This window comes from Lycorma delicatula, chromosome 13, assembly GCF_047948215.1.
Source record: "Lycorma delicatula isolate Av1 chromosome 13, ASM4794821v1, whole genome shotgun sequence".
Taxonomy (NCBI): Eukaryota; Metazoa; Arthropoda; class Insecta; order Hemiptera; family Fulgoridae; genus Lycorma; species Lycorma delicatula.
Genome location: NC_134467.1, coordinates 16,318,691 through 16,342,344, shown reverse-complemented (window position 1 = coordinate 16,342,344; position 23,654 = coordinate 16,318,691). Strand labels below are relative to the sequence as shown.

The 23,654-nt window shown below is 29.4% G+C and overlaps 1 protein-coding gene across 2 annotated transcripts in view; it reads right to left on the bottom strand.

Moving 5' to 3' along the window:
- nemy (cytochrome b561 family member no extended memory) overlaps nt 1–23,654 on the bottom strand; it is a 239,409-nt gene that overhangs the window by 143,669 nt on the left and 72,086 nt on the right. The window contains exon 1 of one of the 2 annotated variants that reach the window (XM_075381793.1): nt 5,227–5,386. The exons of the other annotated variant lie outside the window; for it this stretch is intronic. Within the exon in view, the coding sequence (XP_075237908.1) occupies nt 5,227–5,252 (26 nt within the window). The 5' untranslated portion in view covers nt 5,253–5,386. Of the gene's footprint in view, nt 1–5,226; nt 5,387–23,654 lie in introns of those variants that run through there. 2 annotated transcript variants of the gene reach the window in all.

Genomic DNA, 23,654 nt, shown 5'->3' with positions numbered 1-23,654 from the left:
TTCTACGGGGTTACCTCAAAGAAAAAGCCTACAGCAACAAACCACGAACACTTGAACGATTGAAAGTCGATATTGAACAAGCCGTATTAAATATCCAGCCACAAATTTTGAAAAAAGTTGCAAGAAACGCTGTAAAAAGAATTGAAGCTTGTATTCAAGAAGATGGCGGCCACTTCCAACATTTACTCTGAATGTAAGGTAATGGATGGTAATAATAAAAATTACATTTACATTTAAACATGCCTTTTTATTATTTCAATACCTACCAATATAAGGTTGGGTTGCGTTTTATATGGTACAACCTGTATGAATAAAGTCCACAGAAACGAAATATAAAGACAAGAATTACGAAGTTTATTACAAACATAAAGTTTAATAGATATAAATTTATTTAAATCGTACGGTAGAAATTGAAAATATATAATATATATACAATGAATCTAAAATGAAAAAAAAAATTCACTTACTATCAGAAACAACAAATCTTTTTAGCTGAAAATAAAAGAAATGTAATGGGATGCGATTAGGAGGTACCTGCTTAAGGACATGTAACGTTTAGTGATAATATATTTAAATTATTTATTTTAACATTAAAAGATTAAAAATTATTTTAAAAATAAATATGTAAGTCTCTTTTTTCTTAAAATCTTCAAATATGTTCACTGTATGGTGAACAGTTTTTATGTATTAGAAATAATTAGATATTTAAATTTCGTTAAATTGTATAGATTTAAAAAAATAATAATTTAATTAGTTTTTTTTAATAATTTCATATTTATCATCTAATATAAATTTTTCATACAATCTTATAAGTTAGTATTTATTTAAAAAAAAAAAAAAAACTTTTACGTACTGTTAATTTTTTTTGTAAAAATTAAAGTTTTTAATAATCTAAGAAAGGTTGGGTTAGTAAGCTTATATATTAGCGTAAAAACAATGTAAGATGTGTTTGTTTTAACATGTACGATCAGAGACTGGTTACTAACCAATAACTCGCCCTCTATATAAAATAAATAAGCTTTGAAAGAATTCACGTCTATAACGATATAGTAGCATAAGAAGTATACTAACTGAAGTAAAGAGTAAACCAAAACGAAATATACGCTGATTGGTGCTGTTACAGCTGCCGTAAAGGTCAATGACCTTGGATATATAAGAGATGAAACATAATATATATATTTTATTCTGTATAGCTTGGAGTATTCAACCGTAAACCAACGTTAAAGTGAAGATTTTTAAATATTAAAGGTAGCGCATTATAATAATTATTTCTTTTGTTATTTAAAAATTAAAAAAACTATCAAATTAAAGAATGATTTTTTTTCTTAACATTTAATAATAATAACTTTAAAAAAGGATCGTTCAAATTTAAAAAATATTAATTGTTATTTAAAATTTAAATGCCAATAAAAGTAAAAAAAAAAAAAAAAAATACCGTTAAAATTAATTAATTTTCATTAGAATGAAAAATAATATTTTAAGCATCGTTTCTAGTACATCAGGAGCTTTATTTTATATAGAGTGCCCCTCAAAGATCTTTAATTGGCCTAAAGTATTTTCCAAAAAAAATGAAATGAATTCTTAAATTTTGTACCGACTTAAATACCGGATTACAAAATATAATTTATTTAATTTTGTTTTCTTCTGACCTATATTCAAGAGAAATAACAGGAAGTAATGGATAAAGTCAGTTTTTTATATATTTTTTTATTTATTTGATGTATTAATTCACCGCAAAAGCTTAAAGCTTGTACTTGGGAAAAAGGAAATTTATAGCGTATAAAAAAAAATGTCATGCCTGACCGGGATTCGAACCTGGGACTTTCGGATGAAAGACCGAGACGCTACTACTCCTTCACGGAGATCATATTTATTAAGTAAATTTCATAAGAAATTTTCCTATTGTAATAGGTACCATGACTCGACTTCCGGAAAATTTCGATATCTTCGCGTTTTACATTCCCCAGACCCTAAAACCACCGCCAGTTCAAAAGTTTATATGTATTTATATATTTCACTTTCTTGTGGACACGATAACTACCGTAATTTTGCGCCAGACATTTTCAAAATGTAACGACCCAAAATCGCGGTCTACTTCGTTAACGGGAAAAATCGGACCATGGGGGTGGAAATGGGAGGCTTTTTCGAAAAAACAAAATATTACCATAACTTTCTTATTAAATAAAATAGCGAATTCGTTTAAAGTTCCTACTATTCTTTGGATAAGTGCATAAAACTTATGTATTTACAGTTTTTTGATATCACCAACCACTGGTCCAGGGGATGGAAAAATTGGGTTTTGAAGACAAAAAACATCGTACCTCCCTTAATATACACAATATCGAATCGGTTTAAACTGGTCGTTAGTCCTCTAAATATTACCTAAAACTTTTGTCTTAAACAATTTTTGATTATGACCAATCCTTACGGCAAGGGATGACCAAAATATTGCTGGAATTGTAAGAAGATGGGACTTTTTTCTTTTTCCTGTTTAGCCTCCGGTAACTACCGTTTAGATAATACTTCAGTGGATGAATGAGGATGATATGTATGAGTGTAAATGAAGTGTAGTCTTGTACATTCTCAGTTCCACCATTCCTGAGATGTGTGTGGTTAATTGAAACCCAACCACGAAAGAACACCGGTATCCACGATCTAGTATTCAAATCCGAGTAAAAATAATTAACTTTACTAGGACGTGAACGCTGGAACTCTCGACTTCCAAATCAGCTGATTTGGGAAGACGCGTTCACCACTAGACCAACCCGGTGGGTTAAGAAGACGGGGCTTATCGTATGCTATACGGAACAGAACGGAACGCAAGAATGGCGGGAGTTTCAATATTTCTCCCTACAGATCGCAGAGCCTGGACAATGTCCCTTGCTGCTGTATCTTTCTATTTCGGGCGGATTTCATCGGTTATTTAGTGGCGGTTATAAATTTTAACTTTTATTTATGGACGGATTTGGTAATTTGCGTTCCTATCCGTATTGACCATGGTGTAATTTATTTACTGGTTCTGACAGTGATAGACTAAGCTTTTAATCCTAGTAATCCCGGCGTGATTTCCCATCAGACCATCCGCTGAAGTTCTTTCGGTACCAGCACCTATGGGCTAGCAGGAATGCGCCTAACGGAGTTCTAGTTATTTGGAGGGAGAAATGGACCCCGTTCTCCAGAGGGAGTCCCATATGCTGACTAAATGAAATTGTGGTCTCTTCGTGGGACGGTCTGGGGTGATGCCTAGCTTTTTATAATTTTAACAAAATTTAATTGCGAAAACGGTCAATTTCGCGACCGGAATTTTTGTACGGTCTCCATTTATATGTTACGCAATATAGAGGCTCCTAAGCCTGGTTTGTCATTTTTTTACTCTCGTACCGCCTCTTCACGGTGGGTATGCTATATATGAGAGACTTTTTTTCACATACAACCGTTGTCGTATTGAGTAAATTTGAAGTTTTTCTTAATTTTAAGGCGGAAATCGTTTTTATCCCGTAACAATTGAAGAACATAAGAAAGAAGCCGTAATAAGAAAGGGAGTCCGACAAGGATGTTCCCTATTTCCGTTACTTTTTAATATTTACATGGAACTAGCAGTTAATGATGTTAAAGAACAATTTAGATTCGGAGTAACAGTACAAGGTGAAAAGATAAAGATGCTACGATTTTCCGATGATATTCTAGCCGAGAATAAAAAGGATTTAGAAGAAACAATGAACGGCATAGATGAAATCCTACGCAAGAACTATCGCATGAAAATAAACAAGAACAAAACAAAAGTAATGAAATGTAGTAGAAATAACAAAGATGGACCACTGAATGTGAAAATAGGAGGAGAAAATATTATGGAGGTAGAAGAATTTTGTTATTTGGGAAGTAGAATTACTAAAGATGGACGAAGCAGGAGCGATATAAAATGCCGAATAGCACAAGCGAAACGAGCCTTCAGTCATAAATATAATTTGTTTACGTCAAAAATTAATTTAAATGTCAGGAAAAGATTTTTGAAAGTATACGTTTGGAGTGTCGCTTTATATGGAAGTGAAACTTGGACGATCGGAGTATCTGAGAAGAAAAGATTAGAAGCTTTTGAAATGCGGTGCTATAGGATAATGTGTTAAAAATCTGACAAATGAAGAGGTATTGCGGCAAATAGATGAAGAAAGAAGCATTTGGAAAAATATAGTTAAAAGAAGAGACAGACTTATAGGCCACATACTAAGGCATCCTGGAATAGTCGCTTTAATATTGGAAGGACAGGTAGAAGGGAAAAATTGTGTAGGCAGGCCACGTTTGGAATATGTAAAACAAATTGTTAGGGATGTAGGATGTAGAGGGTATACTGAAATGAAACGACTAGCACTAGATAGGGAATCTTGGAGATGCATCAAACCAGTCAAATGACTGAAGACAAAAAAAATATATATATATATATATATTTTTTTTTTAATACATAAAGAAGTGTTAAATTTAAAAAGTTCCAAATTTTTAATTTATATAATTGAATAGTCAGATTTTTCAATGATTTATTAAAACTTATTATTTTTTTTAAATTTTGGGATTCGAACCCAGGACTTATCTGTTCCACCAGCATTTTAATAATTCTACTGACAACTGAGATAGTTAAACGATCGGTATAATTGAACATTTCAATACCAAAATATTTAATTAGTATTTATTTGGCGTTAAAATTTTTTATAACGTTATAAAAAAAAACTCAAAATAAAATAATTTTGTTTTAACAAATCTCCTCTCCCATAATATTTTAGTTTACAATAATTTTTATAAAAAAAATATCCGGGCGATTAAATGTTGAAATTTTTGGAAAATAATACTTATTAAATTTTGGAAATTTAAAATTTTTTGTTACTTTATGGAAATTTTGTGAGTTTTTCCCAGCGATTAAAAAAATTAAACCGTATACAAAATGTTTATAGATGTCGTTAATTATTTTTTTATAGTTTTGTCATTAAACAGAAGACAGATGAATTGATTTTTTTTTTTAAATATGCAAAGTAAAATAAAATTATACTTTCTGTTTGATTTCTTACATGATTTTAAACGATTTACTTATATCCAAAAAGGATTTAAAAAAAAAAATATTATGAGAAAACCCGTTATAACAACTCTTAAGAAAATAATAAATTAATAACACAGTTTTATGTAAATAATAAAATAAATTAATAAACAAACAACAATATTATTAATAAATTAAATTCTTACTTGGAATGCATTTTTCCTTTTGCCATCGTTAAGGAATTACAATGAACTAAACGCTTTCGAATTAAAACAATAACAACAATAAGAAAAAACTGTACGACCGGTCAACAAGTGCTTGAACGCATCAAAACAACGAACACAAGCGTTAAGAAACGGTGGATTGGATGCTTGTTTGGTCCGGGGAGGAACGAACGATATTCTTGTTAAAAGGCATGCGCACAAATAAATAACATGCAGTTGTCTGATGATTTCTTATACACAACTACTATCTAGCGGAAAAAAATAGAACTAATAACTGTAACATAAATTGTATTTGGTACTATAAACAGTACATTGTTTACATTAATATTTTTTCTAACAATTATCTTTATAAATGTAAAAAAAAGTAATTATTTATTGCTGCAGATTAGATAAGTTTAAATAAGTTAAAAAAATTTTAAACTGAATAAAAAATTTAACTTAAAAAAATTATAATAAAAACAAAAACAATTTTAAGTGAAATTCATGGTAGAAATTTTGAAAACGTTCCTGATAATTATAAGTGTTTGCCAAGGAGATGTCACCTTTCACCAATTAATCAAATGGCTTCTCTCATCAATTCTAATCAATTGTATATTGAAAACAATGATAGCATATTAAAAAGGAAACTATAAATCTGAAAATTATCAAATATTTTAAAAACAGGAATAAAAAAAAAATAGAGAAAATCAATACATTCAAATAATTTGATAAAAAAAGAAAAAAATGGACTAGAAAAGAAAGCTCTAGAAGAAAGAATAATAAAACTACCTATATATTAATTAAATTATTTTTTTTAACAAAAAACCTTATTTAGAGATTCAAATTTAAGGAAGTATAAATATATTTTTCTATTATAAGGAAGTACATATTTTTTCTATTTTTCTCTGGCTCTTATTACACTCCCCTCATCACTCTCTCTCTCTCTCTCTCTGTGTGTGTATAATACAAGTGATCTTCAATTTGGAATTTTTTTTTTTTTTTTTACCACTTAAGAGCAACCGGTAACCGCCTAGAAGACATTACTTCGGTCGATCCCAAGTGATGTGGCTGAAGATTAACCCCCCCCATTTGTGCAGCTTAAAGCTGATATCCCGACAGGGTCACTCTTGAATCATTAAGACATCACGACATCCCTTCAGGTTGCCATCATGGTGACTCTCCCCAAGAGGGCTACCCTTCCATTTCCTATCACTTATTCTGGGTCCGGGTATGCACCCAACACATACCCCCCTGAATCGTGCGTCCACCTCACAAACCTCGAGGGTCCTCAATGCGTCATCAGAAAGTCCCGATCCAGCCATTTGCTGGACCCGAACACCCTCAGTAAAGAGGCTTTCTTTCTTTCTTTTTCCTGTTTAGCCTCCAGTAACTACCATTTAGATAATACTTCAGAGCATCATATGTATGAGTGTGAATGAAGTGTAGTCTTGTACATTTTCAGTTCGACCATACCTGATATGTATGATTAATTGAAACCCAACCACCAAAGAACACTGGTATCCACGATCTAGTATTCAAGTCCGTGTAAAAATAGCTGGCTTTACTAGGACTTGAACGCTGGAACTGTCGACTTCCAAATCAGCTGATTTGGGAAGACGTGTTCACCACTAGACCAACCCGGTGGGTAAGTAAAGGCTGCCTCCCTGGCCCTGCACGTGTCCACTATTCGACCCCCTGGCGACAGAATCTTTTTTGCCAGTTCCCCGAGAATTTTTCTTTTTTTTTGGGGATTTTTTTCAATTTGGATTAATAATATTCATACATTTTGACTTAATTTTTTCAGAATTCTTCTTCTTATGTTTCCTGTAAATATTTCCTTATTCAACTAATTAAAACTGTATAAGTTTATAAGCTTCTGAAAACTTATTTCTTCTTAATTAAGATGTAGTAGAAAAAAGTACGAAAGAAGAATTTTGGGTAATATCTTCCTATCTTCTTTCTTTTTCTGTTTTTAGCTTTCACAACCTCTGTAAGGTGCTACTTCAGAGGATGGTATGTATGTATGTATGTAAATGAAGTAGTCTTGTACAGTCTCAGGTCAGCCATTCCTGAGATGTGTGGTTAATTGAAATCCAACCACCAAAGAACACCTGTATCCATGATCTAGTATTCAAATCTGTATAAAATAAATGCCTTTAGTAGGATTTGAAACTTAGAACTCATAATTTCGCAATCATCTGATTTGCAATGACAAGTTCACCGCTAGACCGACCCTTTCATTTTCTTGTTTTAGTCTCCGGTAACTACCGTTCAGATAATACTTCAGAGGATGAATAAGGATGATATGTATGAGTATAAATGAAGTGTAGTCTTGTACAGTCTCAGTTCCACCATTCCTGAGATGTGTGGTTAATTGAAACCCAACCACCAAAGAACACCGGTATCCACAATCTAGTATTCAAATCCGACTAGACCGACCCGGTGGGTTAATATCTTTCTACCTACAAAATAAGATGGGAAAACACAATTCAATAAAACAGACTGAAAAATTCTCTAATACAGTTAAGAAAAAAGACTCCAATTTAATGGCTCTTATATAAAAATAAATAATAATAAATTAACAAAAAAAATATATGACCATTTGGCAAATAAAAATAAAAGTGAAAATAAAATGGTTTGCAGCAAAATCTAAAAATTTAAAAGAAAATTAAATAATTACAGAAGATATAAAAAATAGAGAAAAATTTAGAAAAATGATCAGAAACACTAAAAAAATTCTAAAACAAATCCCCTCAAAAAAAAAGGTGGGCAAAATGAAGATGAGAAAATTAAAGCAATGTAAGAGAAAAAAAAATTAGTGAAAGTTTTAAAATTATTTACTTGTGACGTGTACTTGACTTCAATTAGTTATCAGAAAAACTAAACTAAAACTGTCAAGCATTCTTACACAGGAGGATGCTAAAATTATGGGATCTCGTGATACTGGAAGCATTAAACTAAAACCCGATTAAATAATAATAACAAAAAAAAAGAACACTTAATACATGACTTATATTTGTGTTCCCACTCTGGAATCAGTTGAACTGACTTATTTTTTTTTTTTTTTTTCTATTAATCAGAAGACATAGATGTCATAGAATGTTGTAAAAAAAAGTGTTGGAATTGAATTTATTTATATATTACAAAATGTTCAATTGTGTTAAAATATGGTGATTTTTATTTAAAATATTAAGTTTGTTTTCAATATTGGTGAATTTGTCTAAAATCTTGATGATCTCCGTGGCAGAATGGTAGCATCTCGGTTTTCATCTAGGTATCCCGAGTTCAAATCCTAGTTAGACATGGCATTTTTCATACACTACAAAATTCTATTTCCATATTCGCATGTAAAAATCTTAAAGCATTGTGGTGAATTAATTAGAGCAAAAAAAATTTCTTTCTTTTCCTTTATCTAATAATAATACATCAGACAATATTTTTTCTATTTTTCTCTGGCTTTTATTACAACTCCCCTTATCTCTCTCTCTCTCTCTCTCTCTCAATTTTTTTTTGTTGTAATTTTGTATTTTTCATTTTATTTTCCTGACAGTTATAGTTTAGTTTTTATATATATCGAAAGCATAAAGTGTGCCAAACAAAAATTCCCTTTCCACTTTTCTGAAAAATATGTTATGAAACGCTGACAGATAAAAAGGAGAAATTTGTGTGTGTGGGTGCGCGTGCGCATTTGAATCATGTGTTAACATTTATTCAGTTTAATAACTCAGGATTGGCTGGACTAAAAATCTTCAAAGATATCACGATGACTTCTAAATATGAGGTAATGATGGAATTAAAATTTTTAATCAGGGTCTCTTAAAAAAATAGTGAAATAAAGAGAAATCAAGGGGTCATCTTTTATGATATTTCTCAGGAAAGTTTCAAAAAGCAAATGCCAGATTTTTTTATAACTAAATATAATTTTCTGCTTATGCATGTTTTGCATTTATATTTATTTTGTACATGTTAGTTAATTAGCTTTAATATATTTTTGGTCTTCCAAAGGTTTACCTTTCTACCTAAATTCTCTTTTTTTTCTGTAATCATTACGATTTATCCATTTGTTATTTTAAATCTATGAATTTTTATAATAAGTTCTTTATTTTTATATTTTAAATTTAATTTTATTTTGCATCATTCAAAAGATCTTCTTACAATTTACGTGTTCAATTTTTTAATTTAGTTTCTAAAACTTAAATCTATAATTTTATTACTATTAAATGTAATTAAAATGAAATATATCATTCATCTATTAGGTAGATTTCATAAGAAAGCTACCTATTGTAATGGGCATCATGATTCGACTCTGGAAAATTTTGACATATCTTTGCGTTTCACATCCTCCAGAACCCAAAACCCACTGTCAGTTCAAAAGTTTATATATATATTTCACTTTCTTGTGGACATGATAACTGCTATAATTTTGGCCAATTACTTTCAAATTCATCCTGAAAAATAACTCTTCTCAAAATCTTTGTCGAGTTTGTTAACTGTCAAAATCGAAACATGAGGATGGAAATGGGGGCTTTTTTAAAAATAAAATATCACTAACTTTCCTATTAAGTAAAATATAAAATTTGTTTAAAGTTCCTACTATTTTTTTGATAAGGGCCTAATACTTTCTAAGTAAAGTTTTTTGATATCATAACCATTGGCCCAGTGAGTGGAACAAATGGGGTTTCAAAGACAAAAAAAAATCATACTTCCCTTAATAGGCACAGTATCAAATCGATTTAAAGTGGTCATTAGTCCTCTAAATAACCTAAAACATTGTCTGAAAGAATTTTTGATATGACCAACCCTTATGGCAAGGGATGACCAAAATCTTGCTGGAATTGTAAGAAGATGGGGCTTGTCGTATGCTAAACATGTGTAATTTTTTTATGCAACTATTGTCATATTGAGTAAATTTGAAGTTTTTCTAAACTTTATTGTGGAAATTTTTTATCCCATACTTAGCACCGGTGAAATCTACCTCTGCCTTCTGACATGCCGAAAGGGATTTCTTTTTAATTTATGATTTGGTTTTGAGATCTCTGACTAACTGTTATATAGTTTCTCTAATACATTACTGATATAAAATAATAATCGTTATTGGTTAATCAACATGTTCCAAGCGGTTATTTTCAGGATCCTACATATATCTACATTTCTTTATATATATATATATATATATATATATATACATATGTAGATATATATAAAGAAAGAAAGAATGGTTGAAGGAAGTGGAATCTTAGTAACTGCATTAGATGGGTCAGTAGAAAAAGAAATGAAGTTAATAGATAAGCTGACAAAGGAGAAGGCTTGGGACAGAAATGAATGGATAGTGCAGTGGTGTAAGGGACCTGCAAGGTAGAACACGATAAGATAATAAAGTGTTTAGAATTAATCAGATGTTATAGAAATACTTTGTAAATGTATTCTATTAATAAAATATTTTTAAAAAAAATAATAAATGAATTCTTATTAATGTATTTCCTTGCCAACCTCCGTGGCAGAGTAGTAGCCATTTTAACCTTTCATCTGAGGGTCTCAAGTTCAAATCCCAGTTCTGAAAATTATTTATTTTAAAGTTACACATAAAAAAAAAATAATTAGCCTAAATTTAACATAAAAACAAAATTAGTAATTTAAATTTTTCTTCTTTTACTTTTTTTAAATAAAATTAATGATTCTAATTACATAACTGATGGGAAATTTAGTTAAATATTTCAAAACCAACAACTTTGTATTCTAAAATGACTTTTTTAAAAAACTGTGTTGTTTTTTTTTTTACTTGATGAATTAATTCACCACAGAAGCTTACAGAGAAACTTGTATGTGGTAATATGGAAATGTAATTTTGTAATGTATGAAAAATGCCATGCCTGACCAGGAATTGAACCCGGTAGGATGATAGGATGAGATGCTACTACTCCATCACAGAAATCGATAAATATATGACATTTTAATGTATAATATTGAATAACTGTAAAATATAAAAATAAATAAAAGAACAGGAAATTTTCTTTACTACATAATGAGAAAAGTTAAATTTTTCCTTAACTTATGAAAATAAAGTGAAGTTAATGGTTACTGCACTGTAAAAGTTAAGTTTTTGTTTGAAGTAGACAGATATACAAAGAGTTAGGTAGGCTGTAAAATGCTAGCATAATTTATGAATGTCAATGAAGTTATTAAAAATAATTTATTCATAAAATAACTTATATTTTATAAATTTTACTTATAAAATAAGTTATTCTTTATTATATTCTAATTATTTTATTAAAATTACAATAAATAATGTTTAATATTTTGTATTTTATTAAATTATTAAGAAACATTACATTCAGTCTATCTATACTAAAAGATAACAGGTTCATCATTTCCAATGGAGTCTAATTAAATGGTTGGATTCTATTTAATTACATGACTAGGTAAGGTTATTTTTATGACCTTTTATGACCTCTGTTTTTATATGGCTATTTAATTTCTGGAGAAAAAATAACTTATGCTTCTGTATACACTGATTAACACAAATTATTGATCTGTAATATGTTCTTTAAACTGAGTAAAGATTCCCTGATTTTTTTTTAGGGATGGGTTGAACAACTGCTATTTGGAAAGGAAGTCTTGAGTTCTTCTGTGGGTAAAATTTTGTATTTTACTATAATTTCTCAGAATTTGAAGTGTTATCGTCATGATACCAAAGAAAGCAGGGGCAGATAAATGTGAAGAATACAGAACAATTAGTTTAACTAGTCATGCATCAAAAATCTTAACTAGAATTCTATACAGAAGAATTGAGAGGAGAGTGGAAGAAATGTTAGGAGAAGACCAATTTGGTTTCAGGAAAAGTATAGGGACAAGGGAAGCAATTTTAGGCCTCAGATTAATAGTAGAAGGAAGATTAAAGAAAAACAAATGGACATACTTGGCGTTTATAGACATAGAAAAGGCATTCGATAACGTAGACTGGAATAAAATGTTCAGCATTTTAAAAAAATTAGGGTTCAAATAGAGAGATAGAAGAACAATTACTAACATGTACAGGAACCAAACGGCAACAGTAATAATTGAAGAACATAAGAAAGAAGCCATAATAAGAAAGGGAGTCCGACAAGGATGTTCCCTATCTCTGTTACTTTTTAATCTTTACATGGATCTAGCAGTTAATGATGTTAAAGAACAATTTTGATTCAAAGTAACAGTACAAGGTGAAAAAGATGCTACGATTTGCTGATGATGTAGTAATTCTAGCCGAGAATAAAAAGGATTTAGAAGAAACAATGAACGGCATAGATGAAGTCCTACGCAAGAACTATCGCATGAAAATAAACAAGAAGAAAACAAAAGTATTGAAATGCAGTAAAAATAACAAAGATGGACCACTGAATGTGAAAATAGGAGGAGAAAAGATTATGGAGGTAGAAGAATTTTATTATTTGGGAAGTAGAATTACTAAAGATGGACGAAGCAGGAGCGATATAAAATGCTGAATAGCACAACCGAAATGAGCCTTCAGTAAGAAATATAATTTGTTTACATCAAAAATTAATTTAAATGTCAGGAAAAGATTTTTGAAAGTATACGTTTGGAGTGTCGCTTTATATGGAAGTGAAACTTGGACAATCGGAGTATCTGAGAAGAAAAGATTAGAAGCTTTTGAAATGTGGTACTATAGGAGAATGTTAAAAATCAGATGGGTGGATAAAGTGACAAATGAAGAGGTATTGCGGCAAATAGATGAAGAAAGAAGCATTTGGAAAAATATAGTTAAAAGTAGAGACAGAATTATAGGCCACATACTAAGGCATCCTGCAATAGTAGCTTTAATATTGGAAGGACAGGAAGAAGGAAAAAATTGTGTAGGCAGGCCATGTTTGGAATGTGTAAAACAAATTGTTAGGGATGTAGGATGTAGGTGGTATACTGAAATGAAACGACTAGCACTAGATAGGGAATCTTGGAGAGCTGCATCAAACCAGTCAAATGACTGAAGACAAAAAAAAGTACATATGTGTGTGTGTGTGTATGTGTGTTTGTATAGGCCTCTAAATCACCTTATATCACCAGAACTACTGAATCGATTTTTACCAAACTAAAATTACTTCTATAAATGGGGCATTGATGCTGTTAAATTTTTGACTTAAAAGGTCAAGGGGGTGAGGCTGTAGAGCAAGGTTACCTTCAGTATCTTAAGATTTCGCCTAATTAAGACTATTTTTTTTTTTAGGCACATTTGTTAAAAATTAAAAAAAAAATTTTGCTAAAACGCACCCCTACACCAAAAAATGCTCTAAACTCTTTGAAGTTTTGTTGTGATCTCTATGATGGTTGTTTTTCATTGTAGTTTCTTCTACCGTCATCTAATTATGCATATATAAATTAATCTTTATTAAATTTGAAGCCCCAAACCCACCGAGCAGCTGGTCCCGACCATGCAATTTTTTTAACATTTTTCTTTTTTCCTTCTATATTGTAATCAAGACTACTTTAAAAAAAGATTTTTTATAAAATTGAACTTTGAGTCCCACTTTGTGATTCGCGCAAAAAATAACAAAAATGGTTGTTTGAGATATCAATTTAAACATTTTCAAGGGCGCTGAAAATGATTTTAATATTTAAAGTTGAAATAGAAGCTTTTTGTTTTAGTAATACCAGATTTGAAATGTACGTTTTTAACCTCAACCCAATATTATTATCTTGTAATTAAAATGTGGAATTTTTTCAATATGTCATTAATATATTAATTATATTTTATTTATAAATAGCTGCATGACGAGAAGGTCCTACTACTCAAAAATACTGATTATTTAAAAAACAAATTAATTCCAATGAAAAATACATGAACAGTTTCTTAAAACGTCTCTGCCAAGGTCTAATGTTGATTTGAAATGAATGTACCTGTTCATACATATGTATTGAATTGTAAATCTCCTTTCTTTTTGAAATTGATTAAAAACTAATGGGCATGTTTAATTTAATTACAATCTCACCTCTATAAATATTAATCAAAACAATTAATCTATAAAATGTAGACTTTTATCTGAAAAATTTCTTTATTTAAATTTATAATTAAAAAATAACACTCGTATAATTTTTATAGCATTTACCAAACCCTAGTCTTAGTAAACTGAATTTATGCAAGTGTATTTAATTTTTTTTTTTTAACTATTATTTTAAGGGTGTAAATAGCAATTGAACTGGTTGACTGAGTCGAGCTAATTTTTTTTTTTACTTCTTAAAAAATTAAAAAGGAGAAATTGAGACATTTAAATCTATTTTAATTATAATTCTACTTACAGAATTATGAATTAAATCATGGAGAAAAGCTATTCAGCTTCTCACTACAATATTTCTATGTAAGTCCCACATTTAAGTAGCTTAAATGTTAAAATTTAGCATAGTCTCTTTGGATTTTAGATTATAACAAGAGTTATATGTTCAGTTTTATCGGATAGGCACCTCAGGCAATATTCTAGTATTTTATGCAATCGTCAAATAGTAATAGAATCCCTGAATAATTCTAAAGGAGAGTCAGTATTTCATTGAACACATTTCCCATCTGATTGATTAATTCAAATACTCCAGGTATTTAGTTCATTTTTCTGGATTTGGGGATAACAGGCAGCTGTGTCTTTTGTTGATATAATGATGTATGTTTTAGCTTATTATAAATATGAATCATGATGATTGTTAATCAAGATATTGTTAATTAGAATTCAACATTAAGTTGATTAGTCAGAAATGATTGTTGAGAAGCTGTTAGCATTAAAATTCAGACCAAGGCTAGGATTTTATATGTAGCTAAATAGTTCTAAGAAATTTCAACTTTCTATAAAGATATTAATTAAAATGCAGGTCAACACATGTACATCTTCTGGAAATTTCTATTATTTCTTTTGTCTTTCTTGCACTAAGGGAGGGTCTTGAAACATCAACATTAGCAAAAACCCTGATTCCCATAATTTTGGCTGACTATTATACTTTCCTCTAACAGCAGTGCTGCTGCAACAGCAGTAGATGTATAATCAGAAAAGTAAAAATGCTCCTGATATTAAAAATGAGTAAAATGAAATTATTTTTTTGTTATACAAGGTCTATAAATAAAGTAATGAGACTAGTTTTTTTTTGGCAGTCAAAGTAGCAACACTGTAAACTTACTAGTAAACGTATAGTTATATGAACAGCTGATTTATATTAGGTATTAATATTTTTAGTCTATTGTTGGCATGTGAGACGTAAATAAACTTTTCATGAAATGAGTTTTTGATGTGTGATACAAAAATGAGTGATGAGTGATTACGAGCAACGTTGTGCAATCAAGTTTTATGTTAAACTTGGTGAGAATACTACTGAAACTTTTTCAAAATTGAAAAGGGTGTATGGAGATGACGCTCTGTCACGAGTCTAAGTTTTTATGTGATTTAAAGCATTTTCAGATGGCCGGGAATCGGTTGCAGTGGATCCACGCTCTGGAAGGCCGTCAACATCAAAAAGTGACGACAATGTTCAGCAAATCAGAGACGTTTGGAGTTTTTGTCTACAGGACAGACTGTAAAGCAATATGTTTACTGAGAGATTCTTGAAAGACTGAAGATAAGAGTTGCCTGCATGTGACCAGCCATCAATGATAACTGGATGCTGCATCATGACAATGTACCTTGTCACACTGCACTCTCAATTAATGAGTTTTTGGAAAAAGGAAAAAATATCTGTAGTTCCTCGACCACCTTATTCAGCTGACTTGAGTCCCTGCGACTTTTTCCTGTCTTTTTTAAAAAAAAACACCTCAAAGGACACCATTTTGGAACAGTAATAAAACATTAAAAAAAAGTGTAACTGACCATCTGAAGGATATCCTGGTTTCCGAATTCCAATACTGCTATGAAGAGTGGGAAAACCGTTTGAAGCGTTGCATGGTTTCCCAAAGGAACTATTTTGAAGGTGAGTCCCATATATAACTGGATTGTAAATAAAAAGGTTTTCTATACCAGTTTCATTACTTTATTTACAGATTTTGTAAAAGGTAAAGAGGCTATAGTTAAGTTAACCCAACAATAGATTTTTCTACAGGCTAAGTAATCCAAGAAAATAAAGTTTTCTTTTTATTCTGCTTAAAAAAATCAATTTACTTTATATATTTTTTTAAATTGTTGCACGCTTGTGGTTTCTTATATTATAAACAGCGCATAATTATCAGTTGAGATGTTTATTTGTATATTTGTGGAAAATAATAGAAAGTGGAAAATTCTACTTGTGTATAAATTTAAAATAAAATTTTACAAAAAGTTTTATGTGTAAAAATCTATTTTTCTGTATTCTTTTAAGTAGAAAATTTGATTTGAGTTTCAAATTGCCAATTAATAAATTTCCTTTTCTTTAATAATCCTGAAAATATATATAATTATATATTTAAATACCATAACTGTAATAATTTTAAATGATATAATGTGGGGAAGGTATAATTCTCAAAGAAATAACAAAGCCATTTCTCAAGGATAATAAGCATTCCAAGCCAAGCTTAGTAACTAAAGTGAGGTTTGAAGTGATTTCCTGTTCCTTTCTTTGCCAAGTTGAATACACTATTTTATGTTAGCATCGTCATAAGCTTGGTCAACAATTATTCTACACTAATAAAAATATTTGTTTTATAGTGGCTTGTAAATATTGTTTATTTGTTAATATATTATTATAACAATAATAACATTCTGCCAATCTCTGAGGTGAATAGTTACAGTTTTGTCTTTTATATCCTAAGGTTTTGGGTTCAAATGCAAGGTAAAAATTTTTCAAATGATACAAAACTCATTATTAACCACAGGTGTCAGCCTATTGCTGTATAAATGAAATGATTGTTTTATATATATAAAAAAGAGTATTATATATATATTTATACATATAAAATACTCTGAATTTTTACTGATGTTGTTTGTTTAAGAGTTTAAATAATCATCTTGTTTTAGATTTTAATTAAAAATCTTTTATTTTTTCTTAAATTCTATTTGAATGTTTTCTAATTTAAATTTATATATTAGGCAAGTTAAAAAAATTAACTAAATATTAGTTTAAAAAAAATGGAAGTATAATAATACGCTTACATAAATAGCAGCAGTTAAATAAATTGTGTTTTGGGTGAAGAGAGGGACGGGCAGACAAGCAGAGTGAAATAGAGAGAAAGAGAGAGAGAAAGTAAAGTAAAAGGGTTGGGTCATTAGCATAGAGAAGGGATGGGGACGATAGAAGCAGACAGTTGTGTGGTTCATGTTGCTCTGTCACACACATGTACACACTCACACACACATGCATACATAAATACTGGATATATGTATGTACTAATAAATTAGTAGGAAGATTGTCATGGCGGGATGTAATAACAGTATTATATGCACACACCCAAAAACAAAGTGAACTAGACAGAGTGAACTAGCATGAGTTAGAATGAATGTAGGGGAGGGGTAGAACAAGAGAGAGAGAGAGAGAGAAAGAGAGAGATAAATAGAGAAAGGGTTAAGTTTATATACAGGAAATTAACACTTCCTCATTTTAATCCAGTATGTTAGCTAATAGTACTGGGTGTTAGTGATTCTCTCTTGGTTTACCATATAGTATATATTGTTTATAAACTTATATGTTTACATGTAATATGATATGCAAAATATATATATATATATATATATATATAAATATACAAATACATAAATGTACCAACCAATAAGAATAAAGGAAAGGAAATAGTCACATGATATGTCATTACTTTCAGACATATAATTTAGTAAATATATAGACATTATAAAATGTTTATTAATAAACATTACACGATCATACTTGTGGGTAGATACACATTATTCACTTCAATTTTGAACATATAAACATTAATACTACTGGTTTAATAAAAAATGAGGTATATATTGATTCTGTTGAGTAAATACATATTTAAGATATGTATTTCAGAATTAATTATTATGAATCATTCACTTTTAAACTAATGAAAATTTTATTTCTTAAGTCCTTTAAGATGTACTTTATTTACATAAGTATACTCATACTTTTTCTACTAAACTTTTCATAAAAAAATAAGAGCAAAGGTTTAGTCGATTCATATCTTAGAAATAACAAAGTTATTTATTTATGAGCTCTAACAATTTTGTTTAGAATTGAATTTTTCAAAAATTTACCATTTGTTACATGAAAATTACCTAGAGTATGACACACACATATATATGTAATGACTTAATTAATTCACCTCAAGGAGCTTGAAGCTTGTACATGGGAATATGAAAATGGAATTTTGTAGAGTATGAAAAATTCTATGCCTGATAAGGATTCAACTCCAGGACCCTCAGATGAAAGATTAAGATGCTACCAGTCTACCATGGAGCCTGACAGAGTTGTATATAATCTGTACCATTACATAAAGAGGAAGAGGGTTTTTTTGTTTGCTACTAAATTTAATCTATCGCTACTAAATTTTTACCTTTGTTTTTAGGCAAAACTGAGTACGTTTATGGATATATTTCATCTTGAAAAAAAATACATGTATATGTAGTAGTGGAGGTTTGCCAGTTGAAGCAAAAACTTTAATGAATTGAATCAATGAACTGTGAACAGGGTATGACTGAATGATTTGAAACAATCGAATGAATAATATTACATAATAATAGAATTAAATAAAGTAATTTATATCTATCTATACTATTATATAAAGAGGAAGAGGTGTTTTTATTCAGGGATAAACAAAAAACAACTTCATCTTTTGCAACAAAATTTTTACCCATATTTCTTGGCATAACTGAGAAGGTTTTTGGATATATTTCACCTCAAAAAATATCTATACATGTATATATACAATGTAGTAATGGAGATTTACTGGTTGAAGCACAAACTTTAATGAATTATGAACTGTGAGTGTCTATCACTGTGTGAGCTCAGTCTTAACTGATTAATTATGAACATCTAAAAATCAAATTCTACATTTTTTGTTTCATTTTGAGTTTCAAGGATTTAAATTGATATTTGAATTTTTTTTTAAACCTTCTTATATTTTTAATTTCTTGGTAACTTCATGTCAATAAACTAATTTCTAGATTTTTGAAATTTGACTTTGAAAGGGGATAAAGAATGGTAAAAATATTTTTCAACGATTCTAAATTTCCTAATCCTGACTATAGTAAATGAGATATTCAGTAGATCTGGGCTTGCAAATACTCTTTAAATAAATATTTAAAAAACCATTTTCTGATTATTTTTAAGGGTGTGAAGATATGTGGTGCTGTGGTTCAACCACCATTAACACGTTATTGTATGTTGGACTGGCTGCAACTGCCTCCAATTTACTTGACTAATAAACATAGAGTAAAAAAATTGACTGCTACGGGAAATGCAAGTAACCTTCTAGCGTCGGCAAAGCTGCAACGGGGAGATAGTATATATATATATATAAAATAAATTTAAAAAAAAAAAAGGCCTATTTACTTATTTAAATAGGGTCTGCAGATTAAACGTCAATATATATATTTTTTTAAATTTATAGTCATAAAAAAAAAAATTAATATGAATGGATTGAAAAGTAAAATTATGATATAGTATTACTTCTGATGAATCAAAATTATGTCTTTATATATACATTTTTTTTAAAATCTCTTCTAGTGATGTCAATATGATGTTAAACACACACTGTTGTATTTAATTCTGATCCAAACATTATTGTTACAGTTTAAATAATAAAACTATCGTTTCAAAGTGATTTTAAGGTCACATACTGGCTAAGTTTCTTTTTTCGATTTTTCATCTAATAAATTAAAGTGATACAGGGCTGGTGAATTTAAATATTTACCTAATTATCATCCCAATCCTGTAGTGGAATCCTGTGATGCTTCTGATCCCCCCCCCCCCCGATCATAGCCCTGATGGCCTTAACGGGAGACCTTCTTTGGTAGAATTACCAGTACTGGTATTAATTAATGATACTGATTTAACAAAGTTAGGAAAAATCTTTTATGCATGGAGCTGAATGTTATATTTGTTCATTTAATTGCTTTCCTGTTTTTAAATTTCATATGTTCTACTTTGTTGAGACATCAGTTTAATATTTTAAACTAAGTATATTTACTACATCCTACGTCCTCAATTATTTTATAAATCTAAATTTCTACCTATCATACACTACTTAAACATATTTATGTAGTATTTTATAAGTTTTATCATTATTTATATAATTGAAAGAAGAGACAAAGTAAATCAGAGTGTAAGAACAAAAGAAAAAATATATTTATTTAACCAGAATCAAATCCTGATGGGGTACTTTTTTACTTTATTCATGTAATTTACCTTGTCCATCTGAATTTAACAAATTCTAATATAGCACACTAACCAAGAGTCTTTTTCTTTTTTAAGATTCTGCCTCAAATTTTACTCTCTTTTATTAATCTTAAGACATCTTCATTTAAATTTTAACTTATACTTGTGTTTTAAAAAATAAAACAATATTTATCTCCATTCAAATCTGACATAAAACTTTTTTCCTTTTTATCCTCCGTGAATCACCGTCAAGTATTACTTCAGAGGATAAATGAAGATGATATGTATGCGTATAAGTGAAGTGCAGTCTTAAACAGTCTCAGATCGACCATTTCTGTGATGTGTAGTTAATTGAAACTCAACCACCAAAGAAGACCAGTATTCATGATCTAGTATTCAAATCCGTATAAAAGTAACTGCCTTTACTAGGATTTGAAAGTTGGAACTCTCGACTTCAAAATCAGCTGATTTGCGAAGATGCGTTCACCGCTAGACCAACCCAGTGAGTTAAATCTGACATAAAAAGCTATTTTTATTTAAATCAACCTAATAGTTCAAGTTACAAGAAATATTTTGATTGCCATATTTTTAATAAATTATTAAACAATTTAAAAAAAGGGATCTCACAAGTTTATTTAAAATACAATTAAAGGATTTTTTTTTACAAAAACAATATTACTCTGCCGATGAATTTTTAAATAATTCTAATTACAATATTTTATCATTTTTTGAACTTTCTACAGCCTGCTTAACATGCTCGTATACATAAATATGTATTAAAAGAATTTTCATTTAATATCTACTGATGTAAAATCACATTCTACTTTTTACATTTTATAATTAATTATGTATTTTGTAATGCTATTCTGATCAAGGTTTTACCATAGTTTCCCTTCATTAATCAAGACAAATGCTTAGGCATTACCTATGGTGTAGGATATTTATCCATTTCTGACATGATGTACAAATATATACGTATGTACTTTTACTATTATGTACCAATCAGAATAAAACAATTATTTATTTATATAATGTGTGACAAAAGTTGTAAATTTTCCATTACCAGAACATTTGATTTTGTATTACAGCAGGTTGCAAGAATATGCCAGCTCTGTGGCATGAGTGGTAGTGTCACGGCCTTTCATCCAGAGGTCCTGGGTTTGAATCCTGGTCAAGCATGACATTATCACAAACTACAAAATTGCCATCTCATCCTCTGAAGCAATACCTAATGGTGATACCGGAGTCTAAAATAAAGAAGAAAAAGAAGATCACAAGAATATGATCCGCAATCACAGGTGGCTGGGTACACATAATAACATTATGAAAAATGCACTTTCATTTTGATTAGAAACAAAACATATCTTTTTTTTTATCAAATGTTCAACTTTTTTCATGAATTAGATTTTTAGCTATTCCAAAAGTAAGGGCAATCTTCGTGCGGTCTGATTTTTATAATTTAGGATATTTATTTTTAGACTTTAAATTAAAACAAATTTTATGTAAAAAAAAATTTTTCATTTCTCCCAAAAAGCAGGACTGTAATGGCATTCCAGCACCAGTGAACCCCTGATGTGTAATAAAATTAGTGAATTGTAGTTAATATTTTGTGTGTGTATTCCCTATTTCTGTGAGATGATTTGTGAAGGTATATTGTATTATTGGGTCATGTTCCTTGTATCTGTGGGTTAATATGTAAACCAGTTTGTTCAATGTAGCTTTTAGTATTATCACCTCAATTTAATTTGTTTAGATTGCTGTGTTATGTTTTTTAATTAGAAAGTTAACAAATTTGGTACTTACGTATTAACGCCACCGCAGCTACAGCTTTATTTAAAAACAAAGTAGTCAATCGGATTTTGGTAGAAAATGGGCCGATATAGAGTTTAACATAGATTCAAACCAGTCTCTTTATTAATTTTAATAAATGGTTATTTATATTTATTTATTTTATAAATATAATTTAACCAAACTTAACCTACGCTCGACTAATTAACAGGAGTATTTTGATTATTTAAAAAATAAATAATTGCAATAATTACTGAATTAATTAAATAAATACTCAAAAAATTACGGTGTTAATTAGTCAAGGTTAGTGAGCGAAGAGAGCATAGGTTAAGTTTGGTTAAACTATATTTATAAAATAAATAAATATAAATAACCATTTATTAAAATTAATAAAGAGACTGTTCATTTTCCACCGAAATCCGATTGACTACTTTGTTTTTAAATAAAGCTGTAACTGCGGTGGCGTTAATACGTAAGTACCACAAATTTTAATGATTTAAAATGTTAATGTGCTGTCGTGCAATTCAATAAATAAATAACAATATAAATTATGGTGTTAAATTAAAAAAAAAAAAATTATTAAAACACTAGGATAATGATTTTATTAGTGAAAAAATAGTTCTCTTTGTTATCGTTGTTTTGTGGAAATACGCTTTTTTTTTTAATTAGTTTGATGTTTTCCTGATAAACACCATGAAATTAATATTTATAGGACATCTGACAAGAAATATAATTCACTAATGAAAATAATGCAACCATTTTTTGTAGTAACAAGAATCCAAAAAAGTATACCACTCTTATAAGGGAAAATTATAATAATAATAAACATTACAAAGTGAAGTCGTTTCCCATTTTTTTTTCACTGAACAAAATACTCTGTTTATATCATTAGAATGCCAAGTTGACAAAAATGTTGGTATTATTCATTTATGCCTTCATTTTGCTCACTTTCACTATTCAGCACATAATTCATGATCTTGAAAAGCATGAACATTAAATGTATTAAAAGAAAAAACACAACTAATGTATAAATACATAATTTGACTACATATTAGAAGGGTTTCCTAACCATTTCAAGACAGGCACTTTTAATAGTAGTCCTTTCTTTTTTTTTCTCTTTAGTGTCTGGAAATTATCGTTTAAATATTACTTCAGAGGATGATATGTAAGAGTGTAGATGAAGTATAGTCTTGTACAGTCTCAGTTCAACCATTCCTGAGATGTGTGGTTAATTGAAACCCAACCATCAAAGAACACCGGTATCCACGATCTAGTATTCAAATCCGTATAAAATAACTGTCTTTAGTAGGACTTGAACGCTGGAATTCTCGACTTCCAAATCAGTTGATTTGGGAAGA